General features: G+C 42.5%; 1 protein-coding gene across 3 annotated transcripts in view; it reads left to right on the top strand.

Annotated features, from left to right (window-relative positions):
- The window catches only part of LOC139380896 (tyrosine-protein phosphatase non-receptor type 4-like), a 97362-nt gene that overhangs the window by 20271 nt on the left and 57475 nt on the right, over positions 1-19616 (top strand). For all 3 annotated transcript variants that reach the window (XM_071124050.1, XM_071124049.1, XM_071124051.1), the window contains exon 2: positions 6432-6586. In XM_071124050.1, coding sequence (XP_070980151.1) covers positions 6449-6586 — 138 coding nt within the window. In that variant the 5' untranslated portion in view covers positions 6432-6448. The remainder of the gene's footprint in view (positions 1-6431; positions 6587-19616) is intronic.

The following is a 19616-nucleotide window of genomic DNA, read 5'->3' as shown; positions in this document are numbered from 1 at the left end:
ATGCAAAAAAATGTGATTTGATTTTGATTTACAATGCCAGTCAAAAGTTTGGACATACCTACTCATTCAATAGTTTTTCTTTATTTGTAATATTTTCGATATTGTAGAACAATAGTGAAGACATCAAACTATGAAATAACACATTGGTCATTGTCTTGTTGAAAAACAAATGATAGTCCCAGGTGGGATGACATATCGCTGCAGAATGCTGTGGTAGCCATGCTGGTTAAGTGTGCCTTGAATTCTAAAAAAAATCACAGACAGTGTCACCAGCAAAGCACCATCACGCCGCCTCCTCCATGCTTCAGCGGTGGGAACCACACATGCGTGTCTCACAAAGGCAGTTGGAACCAAAAATCATCCGACCAAAGGACAGATTTTTACCAGGTCTAATGTCCATTGCTTGTGCTTTTTGGCCCAAGCAAGTATATTTTTCTTATTGGTATCCTTTGGAAGTGGTTTCTTTGTAGCAATTCAACCATGAAGGACTGATTCACGCAGTCTCCTCTGAACAGTTGATGTTGAGATGTGTCTTTTACTTGAACTCTGAAACATTTATTTGGGCTGTGATTTCCAGAGTCTGGTAACTCTAATGAACTTATCCTCTGCAGCAGAGGTAACTCCGGGTCTTCCTTTCCTGTGGCGGTCCTCATGAGAGCCAGTTTCATCATAGTGCTTGATTGTTTTTTAGACTGCACATGAAGAAACTTTCGAAGTTCTTGAAATGTTGGATTGACTGACCATCATGTCTTAAAGTACTGATTGATTGTCGTTTCTCTTTGCTTAATTGAGTTGCTCTTGCCACAATATGGACTTGGTCTTTTACCAAATAGGGCTCTCTTCTGTATACCACCCTTACCTTGTCACAACACAACTGATTGGCTGAAATGCATTAAGAAGGAAAGAAATCCCACAAATGAATTTTTAACAAGGCACACCTGTTAGTTGAAATGCATTCCAGGTGACTACCTCATGAAGTTGGTGGAGAGAATGCAAAGGGTGGCTATTTGAAGAATCTCACATTTAAAAATGTATTTTGATTTGTTTAACACTTTTTTTTTGTTTACTACATGATTCCATGTGTGTTATTTAATAGTTTTGATGTCTTCACTGTTATTCTACAATGTGGAAAATAGTAAAAATAAAGAAAAACCCTTGAATGAGTAGGTGTGTCCAAAAGTTTGACTAGTGCTGTAAATAACAAATTGATTTATTGTAGCTTTATGGTCTGTCATTGTCTCTTCACTGACCTTATTCTCATAGATGAATGAAACATTTTAGGTCTTCAGTAGACGCCAATGGGATATTTTTTTGTTTCCGTTCAATATGATATGTGATGATGGCGGTTCAAAATGTTCAACAGCGAACGTCCTCAGAAACAATGAGCAGGAAACAAATTGCGACTTGGAGTTTGTGTTGTCGTTCTTCACCACATTCGTATGCTCAGTCTTTATCTAGCCCATCTCTTTGCTCATATTAAATGAAGCGTAACGGTGATCTCTCCAATTTTTGATGCAGCTGGTGTTGAATGGTGCTTACATCCGCCTAGAGAATAAGCCTAACATATGTATTGGACAGACATTGTGTGAGAGACATCAGTCAGTGATCCTTCATTGGATTTGCAGCCAGGGGAAGAGTGTGTCAGCCTAGTCCAGGAAGGTTTGTGGTAGAGTTAGGACATGGAGAGTGTCTTTTACAGAGACGGAGGCATTGTTGCCCTACAGACACGGCATGGTCGCTGTAGAGATGATGTGTCAAATCAGTCTGGCAACGCTCATACAGAATAACGGTTCTGAAATGTATTCTTCTGGAAATAAAACATGTACAGGATTTAAAAGGCCCATTGCAGTCCAAAACATGATTTTTCTGTGTTTTCATATGTATTTCTACACTGAGGTGGGAATAACACAGGGCAGTAAATTAGTTAAAAGACCAATAAGAGGGAGAATGCCAAAACACTCTGCCAATAGCAGCTAGTTTTCAGGTTTCCCCTCCCAACTCAGGCCACTTCCGGACACTCCTAGCAAAATTCATGCAATAAAATTGTCCTTTGCAAAGAAGCTATTTTTATTTTGGCCCTTTTTAATTGAAAACAAATCACAGTAAGGTACTTACATTGTTACCCAGAAATGATTTGATTTTGAGATAAAAACGGCATCATTGGACCTTTAAAAGGGCAGAAAGCTGTAGGTCAGAATCAAATCAAATGTTATTTGTCACATGCTCCGAATTCAACAGGTGAAATACAACCTTACAGTGAAATGCTGACTCACAAGCCCTTAACCAACAATGCAGTTGGTTAAAAAAAGTAAAAGTAAAAGATAAGATTTACAAATAATTAAAGAGCATCAGTAAATAACAATAGTGAGGCAATAAACAGGGGGGTACCGGTACAGAGTCATTTGAGCTACCCACAAACACTAAGCACACCCTCTTAAAAAAATAGGCATTCTTTTTTTCCCCTTCTCTTCTGTGTGTTCTGTCCATTTATATGTGCTGTCCTAGATACTAGTACAGCAAACCTGTAGTGTTGCTTTTTCTTCTACTGTTCGAGCTGTGAACCGTCGTCTCCTGTTTTTGTTTCCTTAAACAAGCCTCTCTGTTCTTAGTTGTATTGTTGTGCCTGAGTTGTCACGCTAGCTGTCGACCTGGGTGGATCTCAGTGGGGATTCCCCATAGTGACTCCTCCTTTTCTAATGTAGCTGCTGTCTGATGATTGACTCACTGCTTCTGATCCCTGTGCTTTGCCAAGTAGGTGCCTCGTGAAAGCTAGCTACTTCACTTTTTTTTTAAAATATGCAGCGCTCACCAGTCGTCTTTCCCTATCAGCTCACATGAAGATGAAGACGCTCTCATCTCTAAATCTGTGATCACCTGTTTCTCTGTGGCCAGTGTAAACTGCACTGCAGCACCTTGCTGGAGCAGGACAGAGAGATCTCCTGAGATTCTTCTGGGCTTTTCTAATATCCTGTTGATAGTAGAGAGGCAGAGGGGTGAGTGGGAAGGACTGGTACGTAGGGGGGAGGATGGGAGACAGAAAGGCTGCTGGGCTGTCTGTGTTTGTAATAAGCCGAGTGCACCGGAGCCTACCGGTGAGGGAAGCACTGGGGTCAAGAGGCCTGCTACACACACACACGGGAGCCCAGGCCCAGTGTTTGGAAGCTTTGCTTACTGGAGTAAGCAATAATGGAAGTACGCTTCCGGAGCGTTCTCCCTTCCGGGAGAGGAGAGGAGCAGAGGCCTGAGCAGCCGGCCTCCTGTTGCCTGACGGAGCGCCAACTCACTGGGCTTTGCTTTGTCCTCCTCTCATTGGGATGGGAGAAGACAAGCCTCAGCTGTGGCGCCTCACATGTTGAGCATCAGTGAACAGCATCATAGTACACACACACACACACACAGCTTTAGATTTATAAATGAAACCATTCGGGCCTCACTGCATTGCAGTGCTAGAGGTGTCACTACAGACCCGGGTTTGATCCCGGGCTGTATCACAACTGGCTGTGATCGGGAGTCCCATAGGGTGGTGCACAATTGTCCCAGCCTCCTCCGGGTTAGGGGAGGGTTTGGCCAGGGGGGGGGGGGGGTTTACTTGTCTCATTGCGATCTAGCGACTCCTTGTGGCGGGCAGGGCGCCTGCAGGCTGACCCCGGTTGTCAGGTGAACGATGTTTCCTCTGGCACATTGCTCCGGGCGGGTGTTACAAAGCGTGGTTTGGCAGGTCAGGTTTTGGAGGATGCATGACTTGACCTTTGCCACCCGAGCCCATATTATTATGTACATATGTATCACATACTGCTCTTTCCATACAGCATGTATCATATCACATACTGCTCTTTCCATACAATATGTATCATATCACATGCTGCTCATTCCATACAATATGTATCATATCGCATGCTGCTCATTCCATACAATATGTATCATATCGCATGCTGCTCATTCCATACAATATGTATCATATCACATACTGCTCTTTCCATACAATATGTATCATATCACATGCTGCTCATTCCATACAATATGTATCATATCGCATGCTGCTCATTCCATACAATATGTATCATATCGCATGCTGCTCATTCCATACAATATGTATCATATCGCATGCTGCTCATTCCATACAATATGCGTGACTCGTGAGCCGTAATATGTCATCCCCAAGGCCTTTCTTAAGTCACTAATCTTTTTCCACGTACTGTAGCCGGTCTCGTGTACAATTCTCAGAACCTCCATATGACAGGCAGACAGACAGTTAACATGGAATTATGTTCTTCCCAGTCAGCATGTAGGTTTGTCTGTACTCCCCATTAATTTTCATTCTTGTCAGATGGAGCACTTGTTGCCCCTTCTGGATGTGCAAGTTTGTTAGCTGAGTGCTGATGTCAATAGTACTGTATAGTAGGGTTGGCCGTTATCCAGATTTAATTACCGTTCCTGTACCGTACCGGGGTATGTGTGTCACCGGCAGTGCACACAAAGGGCGTTATTTCTTTCCAAAGATAAAAATACATAATGTTAACAAATGCTAGCAAATTACTAGCGAACTAGTGAACATACAGTACCAGTCAAAAGTTTGGACACCTACTTATTCAAGTGGCTATTTGAGATTCTTCAAATAGCCACCATTTGCCTTGATGACAGCTTTGCACACTCTTGGCATTCTCTCAACCTGCTTCACCTGGAAGGCTTTCCAACAGTCTTGAAAGAGTTCCCACATATGCTGTGCACTTGTTGGCTGATTTTCCTTCACTCTGCGGTCCAACTCATCCCAAACCATCTCAATTGGGTTGAGGTCGGGGGATTGTGGAGGCCAGGTCATCTGATGCAGCACTCCATCACTCTCCTTCTTGGTAAAATAGCCCTTACACAGCCTGGAGGTGTTTTAGGTCATTGTGCTGTTGAGAAACAAATGATAGTCCCACTAAGCGCAAACCAGATGGGATGGCGTATCGCTGCAGAATGCTGTGGTAGCCATGCTGGTTAAGTGTGCCTTGAATTCTAAATAAACCAATGTCACCAGCAAAGCACCATCACACCACCTCCTCCATGCTTCACGGTGGGAACCACACATGTGGAGATCATCTGTTCACCTACTCTGCGTCTCTCAAAGACATGGGGGTAGGAACCAATAAGGACAGATTTCCAATGGTCTAAATTTCCATTGCTCGTGTTTCTTGTCCCAAGAAAGTCTCTTTCTATTGGTGTCCTTTAGTAGTGGTTTCTTTGCAGCAATTCTACCATGAAGGCCTGATTCACGCAATCTGAACAGTTGATGTTGTTACTTGAACTTGAGGTATTTATTTGGGCTGCAGCGTTCAAATGAACTTATCCTCTGCAGCAGAGGTAACTCTGGGTCTTCCTTTCCTGTGGCGGTCCTCATGAGAGCCAGTTTCATCATAGCGCTTGATAGTTTTTGCGACTGCACCTGAAGAAACTTTCAAAGTTCTTGAAATGTTGGAAGTGTTCCAGGATTGACTGACCTTCATGTCTTAAAGTAATGATGGACTGTCGTTTCTCTTTGCTTATCTGAGCTGTTCTTGCCATAATATGGACTTGCTCTTGTACCAAATAGGGCTATCTTCTGTATACCACCCACCCTTACCTTGTCACAACACAACTGATTGGCTCAAATTCATTAAATTCCAGAAATTAACTTTTAACAAGGTACACATGTTAATTTGTTTCCCGAGTGGCGCGGTGGTCTAAGGCTCTGCATCTCAGTGCAAGAGGCATCACCACAGTCCCTGGTTTAACTCCAGGCTGTATCACATCTGGCCGTGATTGGGAGTCCCATAGGGCGGCACATTGGCCCATATTTTCTTATAATTGCATTGTTGGTTAAGGGCTTGTGAGTAAGCATTTCATTGTAAGGTTGTATTTCACCTGTTGTATTCAGAGCAGATGACAAATAACATTTGATTTGATTCTGACCTACAGCTTTCTGCCCTTTTAAAGGTCCAATGATGCTGTTTTTATCTCCAAATCAAATCATTTCTGGGTAGCAATGTAAGTACCTTACTGTGATTTGTTTTTAATTAAAACGGTCAAAATAAAAATAGCTTCTTTGCAAAGGACAATTTTATTGCATGCATTTTGTGTCCGGTTGTGAGTTGGGAGGGGAAACCTGAAAACTAGCTGCTATTGGCAGAGTGTTTTGGCATTCTCCCTCTTATTGGTCTTTTAACTAATTTACTGCCCTGTGTTATTCCCACCTCAGTGTAGAAATACATATGAAAACACAGAAAAATCATGTTTTGGACTGCAATGGGCCTTTTAAATCCTGTACATGTTTTATTTCCAGAAGAATACATTTCAGAACCGTTATTCTGTATGAGCGTTGCCAGACTGACTTGAAAGGATTTGACACATCATCTCTACAGAGATCTGTCATTGGCCAGGTTGTTACGGTCAGCTTGCTTTCTGTGTTGCAGACCCTGGTTGGACCGTAATGACCGCACGCTTCCAGTTGCCTGCTGGCAGATCTTACAATGTCCGGGCGTCGGAGCTGGCACGCGACAGGCAGCACACTGAGGTTGGCTGCAACATTCTTCTCTTGGACAACACTGTCCAAGCCTTCAAAGTTAATGTAAGTATCACAACAAAACAAGCCCTTTTTTAAAAGTATATGTGTGGAAGCCATGAGATGCTAAATGTGTTTATGTTAATTAACGGTAAATTACCGTGAGACCGACAGTTATTTGGTTGACAATCACCGGCTGACAATTTCGTGACCGCCCTAGTCTTGAGTCAATAAATATTCAACCCCTTAGTTATGGCAAATACGAGTACAATACGAGTACAAATTTGCTTAACTAGTCGCATAATAAGTTGCATGCACTCACTCTGTGTGCAATAACAGTGTTTAATGTGATTTGTTATGAGTCCCTCATCTCTGTACCCCATACAATTATCTGTAAGGTTCTTCAGTTGAGCAGTACATTTCAAACACAGATGCAACTACAAAGACCAGGGAGGTTTTCCTATGCCTCGTAAAGAAGGGCACTTATTGGTAGATGAGTAAAAAATAAATAAACAGACATTGAATATCCTTTTGAGCATGGTGAAGTTATTAATTACACTTTGGATGGTGTATCACCCAGTCACTAAAAATGTTGCCAGAGAGGAAGGAAACCACTCAGGGATTTCACTGAGGCCAATGGTGACTTTAAAACAGAGATTAATGGCTTTGAAAGGACAACTGAGGATGGATCAACAACATTGTAGTTACTCCACAATACTACTGTAATTGAGAGAGTGAAAAGAAGTAAGCCTTTACGGAATAAAAATATACAAACATGCATCCTGTTTGCAATAAGGAACTAAAGTAATACTGCAAAGAAATGTGGCAAATGAACTTTGTCCTGAATACACAGTGTAATGCTGTTATTGTACAATCCAGGTGTGCAAATCTCTTAGAGATTTACCCAGAAAGACTCACTGCTGTAATCGCTGGAAAGGGTTATTTAACATGTATTGACTCAGAGGTTTGAATACAATATTGTTATTTTATTCAATATAATATTGTTTTTTATTATTTATTTATTTACAAATGGTAGAATTTTTCTTCCTCTTTGACATTAAGAGTTTTTTTTTAGTTTTTTTGATTGTTGACAAAAAATGACAAATCTAGTTTAATCCTACTTTGTAACACAACAACATGAAATCTAGTTTAATCCCACTTTGTAACACAACAACATGAAATCTAGTTTAATCCCACTTTGTAACACAACAACATGAAATCTAGTTTAATCCCACTTTGTAACACAACAACATGAAATCTAGTTTAATCCCACTTTGTAAATCACAACAACATGAAATCTAGTTTAATCCCACTTTGTAACACAACAACATGAAATCTAGTTTAATCCCACTTTGTAACACAACAACATGAAATCTAGTTTAATCCTACTTTGTAACACAACAACATGAAATCTAGTTTAATCCTACATGTAACACAACAACATGAAATCTAGTTTAATCCTACTTTGTAACACAACAACATGAAATCTAGTTTAATCTAGTTTAATCCCACTTTGTAACACAACAACATGAAATCTAGTTTAATCCTACTTTGTAACACAACAACATGAAATCTAGTTTAATCCTACTTTGTAACACAACAACATGAAATCTAGTTTAATCCTACTTTGTAACACAACAACATGAAATCTAGTTTAATCCTACTTTGTAACACAACAGCATGAAATCTAGTTTAATCCCACTTTGTAACACAACAACATGAAATCTAGTTTAATCCCACTTTGTAACACAACATGAAATCTAGTTTAATCCCACTTTGTAACACAACAACATGAAATCTAGTTTAATCCCACTTTGTAACACAACAACATGAAATCTAGTTTAATCCCACTTTGTAACACAACATGAAATCTAGTTTAATCCTACTTTGTAACACAACAACATTACATCTAGTTTAATCCCACTTTGTAACACAACATGACATCTAGTTTAATCCTACTTTGTAACACAACAACATGAAATCTAGTTTAATCCCACTTTGTAACACAACAACATGAAATCTAGTTTAATCCCGCTTTGTAACACAACATGACATCTAGTTTAATCCTACTTTGTAACACAACAACATGAAATCTAGTTTAATCCCACTTTGTAACACAACATGACATCTAGTTTAATCCTACTTTGTAACACAACAACATGAAATCTAGTTTAATCCCACTTTGTAACACAACATGAAATCTAGTTTAATCCCACTTTGTAACACAACATGAAATCTAGTTTAATCCTACTTTGTAACACAACATGAAATCTTGTTTAATCCCACTTTGTAACACAACATGAAATCTAGTTTAATCCCACTTTGTAACACAACAGAATGTGGCAAAAGGTGTGTGATTATTTTCTGAAAGCACTGTATGTTCCTCCTGATCCATTGTCACGGGCTGTTACTCTTAACCATGTCGAAAGCACTGTATGGTCCTCCTGATCCATTGTCACGGGCTGTTACTCTTAACAATGTCGAAAGCACTACATGGCCATGTCCCAGAATAGCTATTGGAATCGGTTGGATTTACTGCAGCCCTATTGTTCAACACTCCTCTTTGGGTCGTAGATCTTTCAGGGCTATCTTTCTCCTATAAGATACCCAGGACTGTAAGACCACAACATGTTGCAAATCTAAGATGGAAATGTCCCCCATCCGTTCCTTCCGTCCTCTGCAGGGTGGTGGGGGTTGAGGCCAGGGCTACAGCCGTAGCTCTCCTCATTGTGAAATGCCTGACATTCTTTCTCACATAGTAGCTTCCCTAAGGGCTGTCCATTCAAGTATATACTCGCTCACAGGCATGTCTTTCTAGCTACACACACACACACACACACACACACACACACACACACACACACACACACACACACACACACTATGTGCCAAAAAATCAGTGTTCAGAGTAGGGATGGGTATCGTTAAGATTTGAACGGTATTACTACTCTTACTGATGCTGCTTATCGATCCGGTACTTTAACGGTATTACTACTCTTACTGATGCTGCTTATCGATCCGGTACTTTAACGGTATTACTACTCTTACTGATGCTGCTTATCGATCCGGTATTTTAACGGTATTACTACTCTTACTGATGCTGCTTATCGATCCGGTACTTTAACGGTATTACTACTCTTGCTGATGCTGCTTATCGATCCGGTACTTTAACGGTATTACTACTCTTGCTGATGCTGCTTATCGATCCGGTACTTTAACGGTATTCCTATTGTTGTTTTTTTTGGGGGGGTGGGGGTTGCTGCTTATCGATCCGGTACTTTAACGGTATTACTACTCTTAAATCGATCAAAACAAATTATGATCATAATTAACATTTGCTTTATTTTCTGAAATGTAAAATATATCAAATAAACAATTATTTACAGCAAAAGAAACAGCAATGTTTTTGAACAAATCGCTAATTATAGACTCTAATGTTGTGGTGATGGTAATGCAAAACAAATTAAAACAATATTTTCCTGCAAAAGAAAATAGTGGTATAGAGCAACACGGGTAGGGCCTGCAGGTAGGCTGCAGAAGATAAGACAGTGGTATAGAGCAACATGGGTGGGGCCTGCAGGTAGGCTGCAGAAGATAAGACAGTGGTATAGAGCAACACGGGTGGGGCCTGCAGGTAGGCTGCAGAAGATAAGACAGTGGTATAGAGCAACACGGGTGGGGCCTGCAGGTAGGCTGCAGAAGATAAGACAGTGGTATAGAGCAACACGGGTGGGGCCTGCAGGTAGGCTGCAGAAGATAAGCCAGTGGTATAGAGCAACACGGGTGGGGCCTGCAGGTAGGCTGCAGAAGATAAGACAGTGGTATAGAGCAACACGGGTGGGGCCTGCAGGTAGGCTGCAGAAGATAAGACAGTGGTATATAGCAACACGGCTGGGGCCTGCAGGTAGGCTGCAGAAGATAAGACAGTGGTATATAGCAACACGGCTGGGGCATGCAGGTAGGCTGCAAAAGGACTAACACTTCTTAGCAGTTCTGGAGAAAGATCAACATATTTGTCTTCTCTGGCAGAAGTCGGGACCTCCCCTGGCTTATTGTGTTCCCTGCAGTCGAAAATACCCTCTCGCTAGGGGTGGAGGAGGCTTGAGCACAGAGGGGGCTTGTTGTAATGTTTGTGAGGACGGGCAGAGTATCTCTTCTCCCACCACCACTACAAAGGATCTTCAGCCATGGAGATGGGAGGCAGGCCTTTGTAGAGCTCCACCTCTAGGTCAACACACTCACTGAAGGTGAGGGATGAGGTGTCCTGTTGGATCGTCAACCTCAACTTCCTGTCCTCCTCTGAGAACAGCTCCTCCAAGGATCTCCTCCAGTTCCTCTCCTTCTCCTTCAGACTCCTCCTCCTGTTGCTGGTGCTCTGTGTCTGTCTGCTCCGGCTCCTCTGACAGCCCTGGTGTTGCTCCTGTCACATTGGCCTCAACAGTTGTCTTCCTCAGCCTGTCCCAGGTGGCGTAACTCACCAGCCTCCCTTTAAATCTGGGGTCCATTGCTGTGGCCTCATGCAGGAAGGCTTGAATGTACTCATCCTGATAGCACTCGGAGAGGTTCTCCCAGACATTGTCTTTGATGGTTGCCACTAACGTTGTATCTTCATACTTCACAGTGTAGTGCTCTTCCAGTTTGTGGAGGATGGGTTTGATCTGTCCACAGGTCGCATTCTTTTCACATGATACACACAGTGTGGATGTATAGAGGATTCTCATGAGCTGGACAATCTCCTCAGTCTTATGGAAGTCCTCGTCCTTCAGACGGTCCAGGTTGTCCTTGGTCGTTGCTTTTCTCAGTCGTGGATCCAAGGCCGCTGCTTGGATCACTGCCTACTGCTCCATGAATCTCTCCATCGTTAGATAGAGTTCCATCTGGTCCTGACATCAAGGATGAGTGAGTGTTGCGAAAGGTCTGAAACAACAACAAAAAAACAACATACATTTAATTATCACACACTTGAATATTGAATTAAATTGTTAAATGTGGGAATTTCAAAATAATACTTTAATAGATTGAACTGGCTTCTTACCAAGGAGCTGCTGCTTTTCCTTCAAAACTGTTTTGGACATCGAGGATCGCTTGAACCACATGACCACTGCTCTGATTCAGGCTGCCCATTTATCAATGGAAGTAATATTGTAGATGTTATGTGCTGCTAGATTTACTATGTGCACAAAGCTCTTGATGGCAACATCCATATTGCCAGCAATATCAACAGTCACAGCTACAATATTTCTCGGCTCTGTCTCAAACTCTTCCCGAATGTCTGAGATCTCCTCTGCCACTACTTCGCCAGTTTGCGATTTTTACACTGTCCTGGTGTGGAGGAGCTTCTGTTTTACACTACCCTGGTGTGGATGACCTTCTGTTGTACACTGCCCTGGTGTGGAGGACCTTCTCTTTTACACTGTCCTGGTGTGGAGGACCTTCTGTTGTACACTGCCCTGGTGTGGAGGACCTTCTGTTGTACACTGGCCTGGTGTGGAGGACCTTCTGTTTTTTTCACTGCCCTGGTGTGGATGACCTTCTGTTGTACACTGTCCTGGTGTGGATGACCTTCTGTTGTACACTGCCCTGGTGTGGAGGACCTTCTCTTTTACACTGTCCTGGTGTGGAGGACCTTCTGTTGTACACTGTCCTGGTGTGGAGGACCTTCTGTTTTACACTGACCTGGTGTGGAGGACCTGTTTTACACTGTCCTGGTGTGGAGGACCTTCTATTTTACACTGCCCTGGTGTGGAGGGCCTTCTATTTTACACTGTCCTGGTGTGGAGGACCTTCTGTTGTACACTGTCCTGGTGTGGAGGACCTGTTTTACACTGACCTGGTGTGGAGGACCTTCTATTTTACACTGCCCTGGTGTGGATGACCTTCTGTTGTACACTGTCCTGGTGTGGAGGACCTGTTTTACACTGTCCTGGTGTGGAGGACCTGTTTTACACTGTCCTGGTGTGGAGGACCTTCTATTTTACACTGCCCTGGTGTGGAGGACCTTCTGTTTTACACTGCCCTGGTGTGGATGACCTTCTCTTTTACACTGCCCTGGTGTGGATGACCTTCTGTTTTACACTGCCCTGGTGTGGATGACCTTCTGTTTTACACTGTCCTGGTGTGGAGGACCTTCTGTTGTACACTGTCCTGGTGTGGAGGACCTTCTGTTGTACACTGTCCTGGTGTGGATGACCTTCTGTTGTACACTGTCCTGGTGTGGATGACCTTCTGTTGTACACTGTCCTGGTGTGGATGACCTTCTGTTGTACACTGTCCTGGTGTGGAGGACCTGTTTTACACTGTCCTGGTGTGGAGGACCTGTTTTACACTGTCCTGGTGTGGAGGACCTTCTGTTTTACACTGCCCTGGCTTGTGTACTGCACTGTAACAGAGAGAAAGTGGTCCTGACAGAGGCTGGTCCACCCGTCTGATGTGATGGCCAGCTTTGGCACGTCCTTCAGCTCAGTGATCACATTGGCCTTTTCTACACCACACCAGGTAGGAATGAATATGTCTCTACGGTAACTCCTGGAGGGAGGGGTGTATTTGTGTTGAGTGCCTTGCTCATCTCCCTACAGTACAAAAACCTTTTTCATGTGTTGAATTATCATTATTGTATTGTGGAGTGATGGGACTAATACAACCCTTTTATACTACTATATCCTAAACATTAATATAACTCAACATATACTGACAGACTGCTCCCTGAAGTCCTTGGAGTCCACTGTTGCAAAGGGGTGTAGGCCATTCACTATGACCTTGGTCACTTTTAGGTGCCACTTGTTCACCCTCTCCTCAGTCATCCTCCCACTAGCTGCCAGTGTGAAGGGGCTTTGGGCTTGTCTTTGGCTTGGACCAGCAGTATTAGAGGGAGGAGTGGGTTGGTTCATTGTAGCTGCAACTTTAACAAAAAAAGTAGCAAAATCTTTAAATGGGTGATTTAAATTTATGAACACACCCATAGCTCAACAATCAGCTGGCTAATGGTTCATTTTGATCAGGAACCCATCTTCTCATAATTGAGTTAACTTGTTATGGCTGCAATCCCGTTAACGGGATAATTTTCATCAACAACCGCTGAATTGCATAGCGCTACATTCAATGAATATTACTAAAAATATTTATATTCATGAAATCACAAGTGCAATATAGGAAAACACAACTTAGCCTGTTAATCCACCTGTCATGTCAGATTTTGAAAATGTGCTTTACAGCGAAAGCAATCCAAGCGTTTGTGTAAGTTTATCGGTCGCTCGGCAAAACATTATGAACACCTAGCATCAAGTAGCTTGGTTACGAAAATCAGAAAAGCAATCACATTAATCGTTTACCTTTGATCTTCCTTTTCACTCACGAGACTCCCAGTTACCAAATAAATGTTCCTTTTGTTCCATAAAGATTATTTTTATATCCAAAATACCTCTGTTTGTTTGGCGCGTTATGTTCAGAAATCCACAGGAAAGAACGGTCACGACAACGCAGACAAATTCCAAATAGTTTCCGTAATGTCCACAGAAACATGTCAAACGTTTTTTTATAATCTATCCTCAGGTTGTTTTTAAAATATATAATCGATAATATATCAACTGCAAATGTCTTTATCAGTAGGAGAGGGAAAAGTAATGGCTGTCCAAACTCTGTTGCGCGAGCAAAACTCATGCGACCACTTGACGCGATGTTATCTTTCTGGCTCATTTTTCAAAATAAAAGCCTGAAACTATGTCTGAAGACTGTTGACACCTTGAGGAAGTGATAGGAAAAGGAATCTGGTTGATATCCCTTTAAATGGAGCAAAGGGAGACTATGGAACATGGAGTTTTCAAAATAGAAGCCACTTCCTGGTTTGATTTTCCTCAGGGTTTCGCCTGCAATATCAGTTCTGTTATCCTTACAGACAATATTTTGACAGTTTTGGAAACTGTGTTTTCTATCCAATACTACTAATAATATGCATATATTAGCAACAGACTGAGGAGCTGGCTGTTTACAATGGGCACCTTTTCATCCAAGCTACTCAATACTGCCCCTGCAAGCCAGAAGTTAACTCTGTGTGTTAGCATACATACATGCTAGCATACATACCTAACGTAGATCAGCCAACGACAGATGAACTACGAGCTAGGCAGTCAAACTGTGCATTTCTCTGCCTGTACACAATGCACTTTCGATAGATGTTTGGACAGATTGCTTGTGTTTCTGCCCTAACAAGCAAAAGTCTTGTTGCATTGTGGCAACGAGCATTGTCAGCATCGACTCTGGTGAAGTGTATCCACACTTTTGTATGTTTAGTACTCTCTGCCATCGTCACTAATTAAGAGCAGGGTCTTTGTGCGTGCGACAGGCTTCCGCGCGAGAGCGATCTCTTCTGGATTGGGAATAGTGAAAATGCATCATATGAATGTCTTAATCTTATTGCATATTAGAAACGGTTGGTAAAATGTTTATGTAGTTTATGCATTAATGAATAGAAAATGTATTTTCCTAATTTCTCCAGTTCCGAAAGCAGAACCGATAACGTCGGATTATAATTTAGCCCCGGGGCCCATCTAAAACCTGGTTTCGGGACCCATCCCTAGTTCAGTGTCTTTATTGAGCTAGGCAAGTCAGATGAGAACAAATTCTTATTTACCGGGGAACAGTGGGATAATTGCCTTGTTCAGGGGCAGAACGACAGATTTTTACCAAGTCAGCTCGGGGATTCGATCCAGCAACCCAGTTACTGGCCCAACGCTCTAACCACTAGGCTACCTGCCGCCCCAAATGGCCACACAATCATATTACATGTCAGGAGAAATATAAAAGAGCTTGCACAAACACCCTTCCCATGTTATTTTTATTATATAATGTGGGAATATGTGAATTATATTATTATGTAACTTCTCTGAGTTAATGTTTTTCAGGTTGATACTGTATATGTACTCCATCTGTTGCCACGGTAGCCCGGCTATAAAAGGAGCTTGTGACACTGATCTTGGCTCAGCAGCTAAATTAATAAAGCTCAACTTTCCTTCGATTTCCTTCCTCAGTTCCGCATCGATTTGTACTCTGCAGTTCCTGGAAAGCCATCCGTCCCTGGCATAACAAGAGTTGGTTTGAATAGATTTGTCCAAGCTTTGTCGTGACCGACATTCCCTGACTGATTGGTTCCTCTGAATGTGAAGGGAAACTGAAGACAAGATGGAGTGATGAGAAAGTAGGAAGGGAGGAGGAGTGAGGATAATGAACGGGACAGTAGGAAAGAACCTGGCTGATTGGTTCCTCTGAATGTGAAGGGAAACTGAAGACAAGATGGAGTGATGAGAAAGTAGGAAGGGAGGAGGAGTGAGGAGGATTGTTGGTGTCAAAGACGGGTCACTAAATATTGTCACTAAACAACTAACATCGGTTCAATTACTTGAATTACATGTAGTATCAACTCAAGAACTGTGGGATGCTGGAATGGAGTTTTCATTAAGCAAATATTCAACCTAGTTCAGCTCAGAAACATGGTAATTAACTACAATGACCATAATCCATTGCACTTGTTTTTTTCCAGCTCAGGCAGAGATGGATACACTTTTATGCCTGCTATGTTAGGTTAGATGCACACAGACCACAGCCTGAATGAGAGACAGGATTGTGCACATCACAGCAACAAGAGAGAGGGATAGAGACAGTTTAAGTATGCCTCATCTTCTTTGAAGAACTAGTAAAATGATTGTCAGACAGCTCTGCAGCTAGCCTAGCAAACTCAATAGGATGACTCACCACTGTACGATATGGGGAGTATAGAGATAATGTTGGCTGGCTGCTACTGTCTGAGCAGAGATGAGATGATGACTTTAAGGAATGACAAATAATAAAGCCGTGAAATAAAAGATAAGTAATATACACAACTGAAATGTTTTATTTCATAGTAATTTCTTATTTTTCTATTGATTTTACTTAATGTGGACCTGACAGAGACAATAGAATATGTTCAGTGATAACTGCTTTTGGCTTTGTAATTTCCATTAAAAAGCACCTTCTCACTCTCCATGCCTGCCTCATCCTCTCCCTCCCTCCCTGCCTCCTCCTTTGCCTGCCTGCCTCCTTCTCTCCTTCTTTGCCTGCCTGCCTCCTTCTCTCCTTTTCCTGCCTGCCTCGCTCTCCCTGCCTGCCTGCCTGCCGCCTCCTTTCCCTGCCCCCCTCCCTCCCTGCCTCCTCCTTTGCCTGCCTGCCTCCTTCTCCCTCTCCCTCCCTGCCACCTCCTTTCCCTGCCTCCCTCCCCTCCCTGCCTGCCTCCTTTTCTCTTTCTCTCCCTCCATCCCTGTCTATCTGTCTTCTACTGCTCCTGAACAAGCTGTCTCATGTCCACATTTCCCTCATTCCTCCAAGCTCAGGCTCTAGCAGTGCCCCAAAGCCTCCTTTTCAGAGTCTTTACCAGAGATCCATCTAGCTCTTCCTTTCTTATGATTGCAACCATGTTCAGTATGTTTACATGTAAATACTATATTTCTCATACATATAGACTTTCGTGCATTGACACCACATCTACTTTAGAGATATAGTTTCCATTCAGACCCAAGGCTTGTATTCACCTAACATTCTCCCCCTCCCTCACTAGTCCAGTCCTCACACCATCTCAGGTGCTGGCTCACAGATAGTGGTGGGGGTATTGATAAAGATCAGCACAAAGACTGTTTGTATGGCCCTGTCTGCCGAGTCGTCAATCATCCACTCACTCTCTCTCTCTGTCTCTATGTCCCAGCCCAGTCTTCAGTGAGGATCTCAGAATGGGCCCATTGCCATTGTCCTCCACAGATAACTGAAGTATCTTTCGAGACCTGTGTTAATCTAACTTTCCCATTTATTATCCAAACCTCAAGGAGAAGGTGCCAGCCCAGTTTAAATAGTTACTGCCTATGTCAAATAAAATGTTATTGGTCACATACACATATTTAGCAGATTTTATTTTATTTATTTGTATTTATTTTATTTTATTTCACCTTTATTTAACCAGGTAGGCTAGTTGAGAACACCTTTATTTAACCAGGTAGGCCAGTTGAGAACACCTTTATTTAACCAGGTAGGCCAGTTGAGAACACCTTTATTTAACCAGGTAGGCCAGTTGAGAACACCTTTATTTAACCAGGTAGGCCAGTTGAGAACACCTTTATTTAACCAGGTAGACCAGTTGAGAACACCTTTATTTAACCAGGTAGGCTAGTTGAGAACACCTTTATTTAACCAGGTAGGCTAGTTGAGAACAAGTTCTCATTTGCAACTGCGACCTGGCCAAGATAAAGCATAGCAGTGTGAACAGACAACACAGAGTTACACATGGAGTAAACAATTAACAAGTCAATAACACAGTAGAAAAAAAAAGAGTCTATATACATTGTGTGCAAAAGGCATGAGGAGGTAGGCGAATAATTACAATTTTGCAGATTAACACTGGAGTGATAAAGGATCAGATGGTCATGTACAGGTAGAGATATTGGTGTGCAAAAGAGCAGAAAAGTAAATGAATATAAACAGTATGGGGATGAGGTAGGTAAAATTGGGTGGGCTATTTACCGATAGACTATGTACAGCTGCAGCGATCGGTTAGCTGCTCAGATAGCAGATGTTTGAAGTTGGTGAAGGAGATAAAAGTCTCCAACTTCAGCCATTTTTGCAATTCGTTGAAGTCACAGGCAGCAGAGAACTGGAACGAAAGGCGGCCAAATGAGTTGTTGGCTTTAGGGATGATCAGTGAGATACACCTGCTGGAGCGTGTGCTATGGGTGGGTGTTACCATCGTGACCAGTGAACTGAGATAAGGCGGAGCTTTACCTAGATGACCTGGAGCCAGTGGGTCTGGCGACGAATATGTAGCAAGGGCCAGCCAACTAGAGCATACAGGTCGCAGTGGTGGGTGATATAAGGTGCTTTAGTAACAAAACGGATGGCACTGTGATAAACTGCATCCAGTTTGCTGAGTAGAGTATTGGAAGCTATTTTGTAGATGTCATCGCCGAAGTCGAGGATCGGTAGGATAGTCAGTTTTACTAGGGTAAGTTTGGCGGCGTGAGTGAAGGAGGCTTTGTTGCGGAATAGAAAGCCTATTCTAGATTTGATTTTAGATTGGAGATGTTTGATATGAGTCTGGAAGGAGAGTTTACAGTCTAGCCAGACACCTAGGTACTTATAGATGTCCACATATTCTAGGTCGGAACCATCGAGGGTGGTGATGCTAGTCGGGCGTACGGGTGCAGGCAGCGAACGGTTGAAAAGCATGCATTTGGTTTTACTAGCGTTTAAGAGCAGTTGGAGGCCACGGAAGGAGTGTTGTATGGCATTGAAGCTCGTTTGGAGGTTAGATAGCACAGTGTCCAAGGACGGGCTGGAAGTATACAGAATGGTGTCGTCTGCGTAGAGGTGGATCAGGGAATCGCCCGCAGCAAGAGCAACATCACTGATATATACAGAGAGAAGAGTCGGCCCGAGAATTGAACCATGTGGCACCCCCATAGAGACTGCCAGAGGACCGGACAGCATGCCCTCCGATTTGACACACTGAACTCTGTCTGCAAAGTAGTTGGTGTTATTGCGAGTTTAGCAAAATGCTTGTATGTGGCATCAATATGAGTCAAACATGAATTATAGTGTCAAAATTGGCTATAAAGTGTAGATAGGATAATTTTGGTCATAAAGTCACTCGTCTAAAACTGAGTTTGTAACATCCTTGCGTCACAATGGGTAATTGAAGGTTGGGTTTTGATTTAATGATGTCAATTTGTCCACTGACATGGAGCGCTGCGGTGATTTGCTCTCTATCCAATAGCATAGACCTGCCCTGCAGCTCCGACTTTGTTCAAATAAGATAACACATTGTTTTACTTGACAAGTGCTGCACCAAACACCTTAGTTAGATATAAAATTGCGCATCTAAAACATCCTTTGGAATAGCATATATTAGAATCACTGGCCACTTTTAGAAATGGATCTCTAGTCGCTTTAATAATGTTTCCGTTTCTAGCATTACTCATCTCGTATGTATAAACTGCACTCCACACTATTCTACGGTATCTTAGTCACTTTTAAATTGTGTTTACATATTGTGTCATCCATTTCATATGTGTATATACTGTATTGT

Source organism: Oncorhynchus clarkii, chromosome 22 (genome assembly GCF_045791955.1).
Source record: "Oncorhynchus clarkii lewisi isolate Uvic-CL-2024 chromosome 22, UVic_Ocla_1.0, whole genome shotgun sequence".
NCBI lineage: Eukaryota > Metazoa > Chordata > Actinopteri > Salmoniformes > Salmonidae > Oncorhynchus > Oncorhynchus clarkii.
The sequence above is the reverse complement of the archived record's forward strand: the minus strand, read 5'-3'. Positions and strand labels throughout refer to the sequence as shown.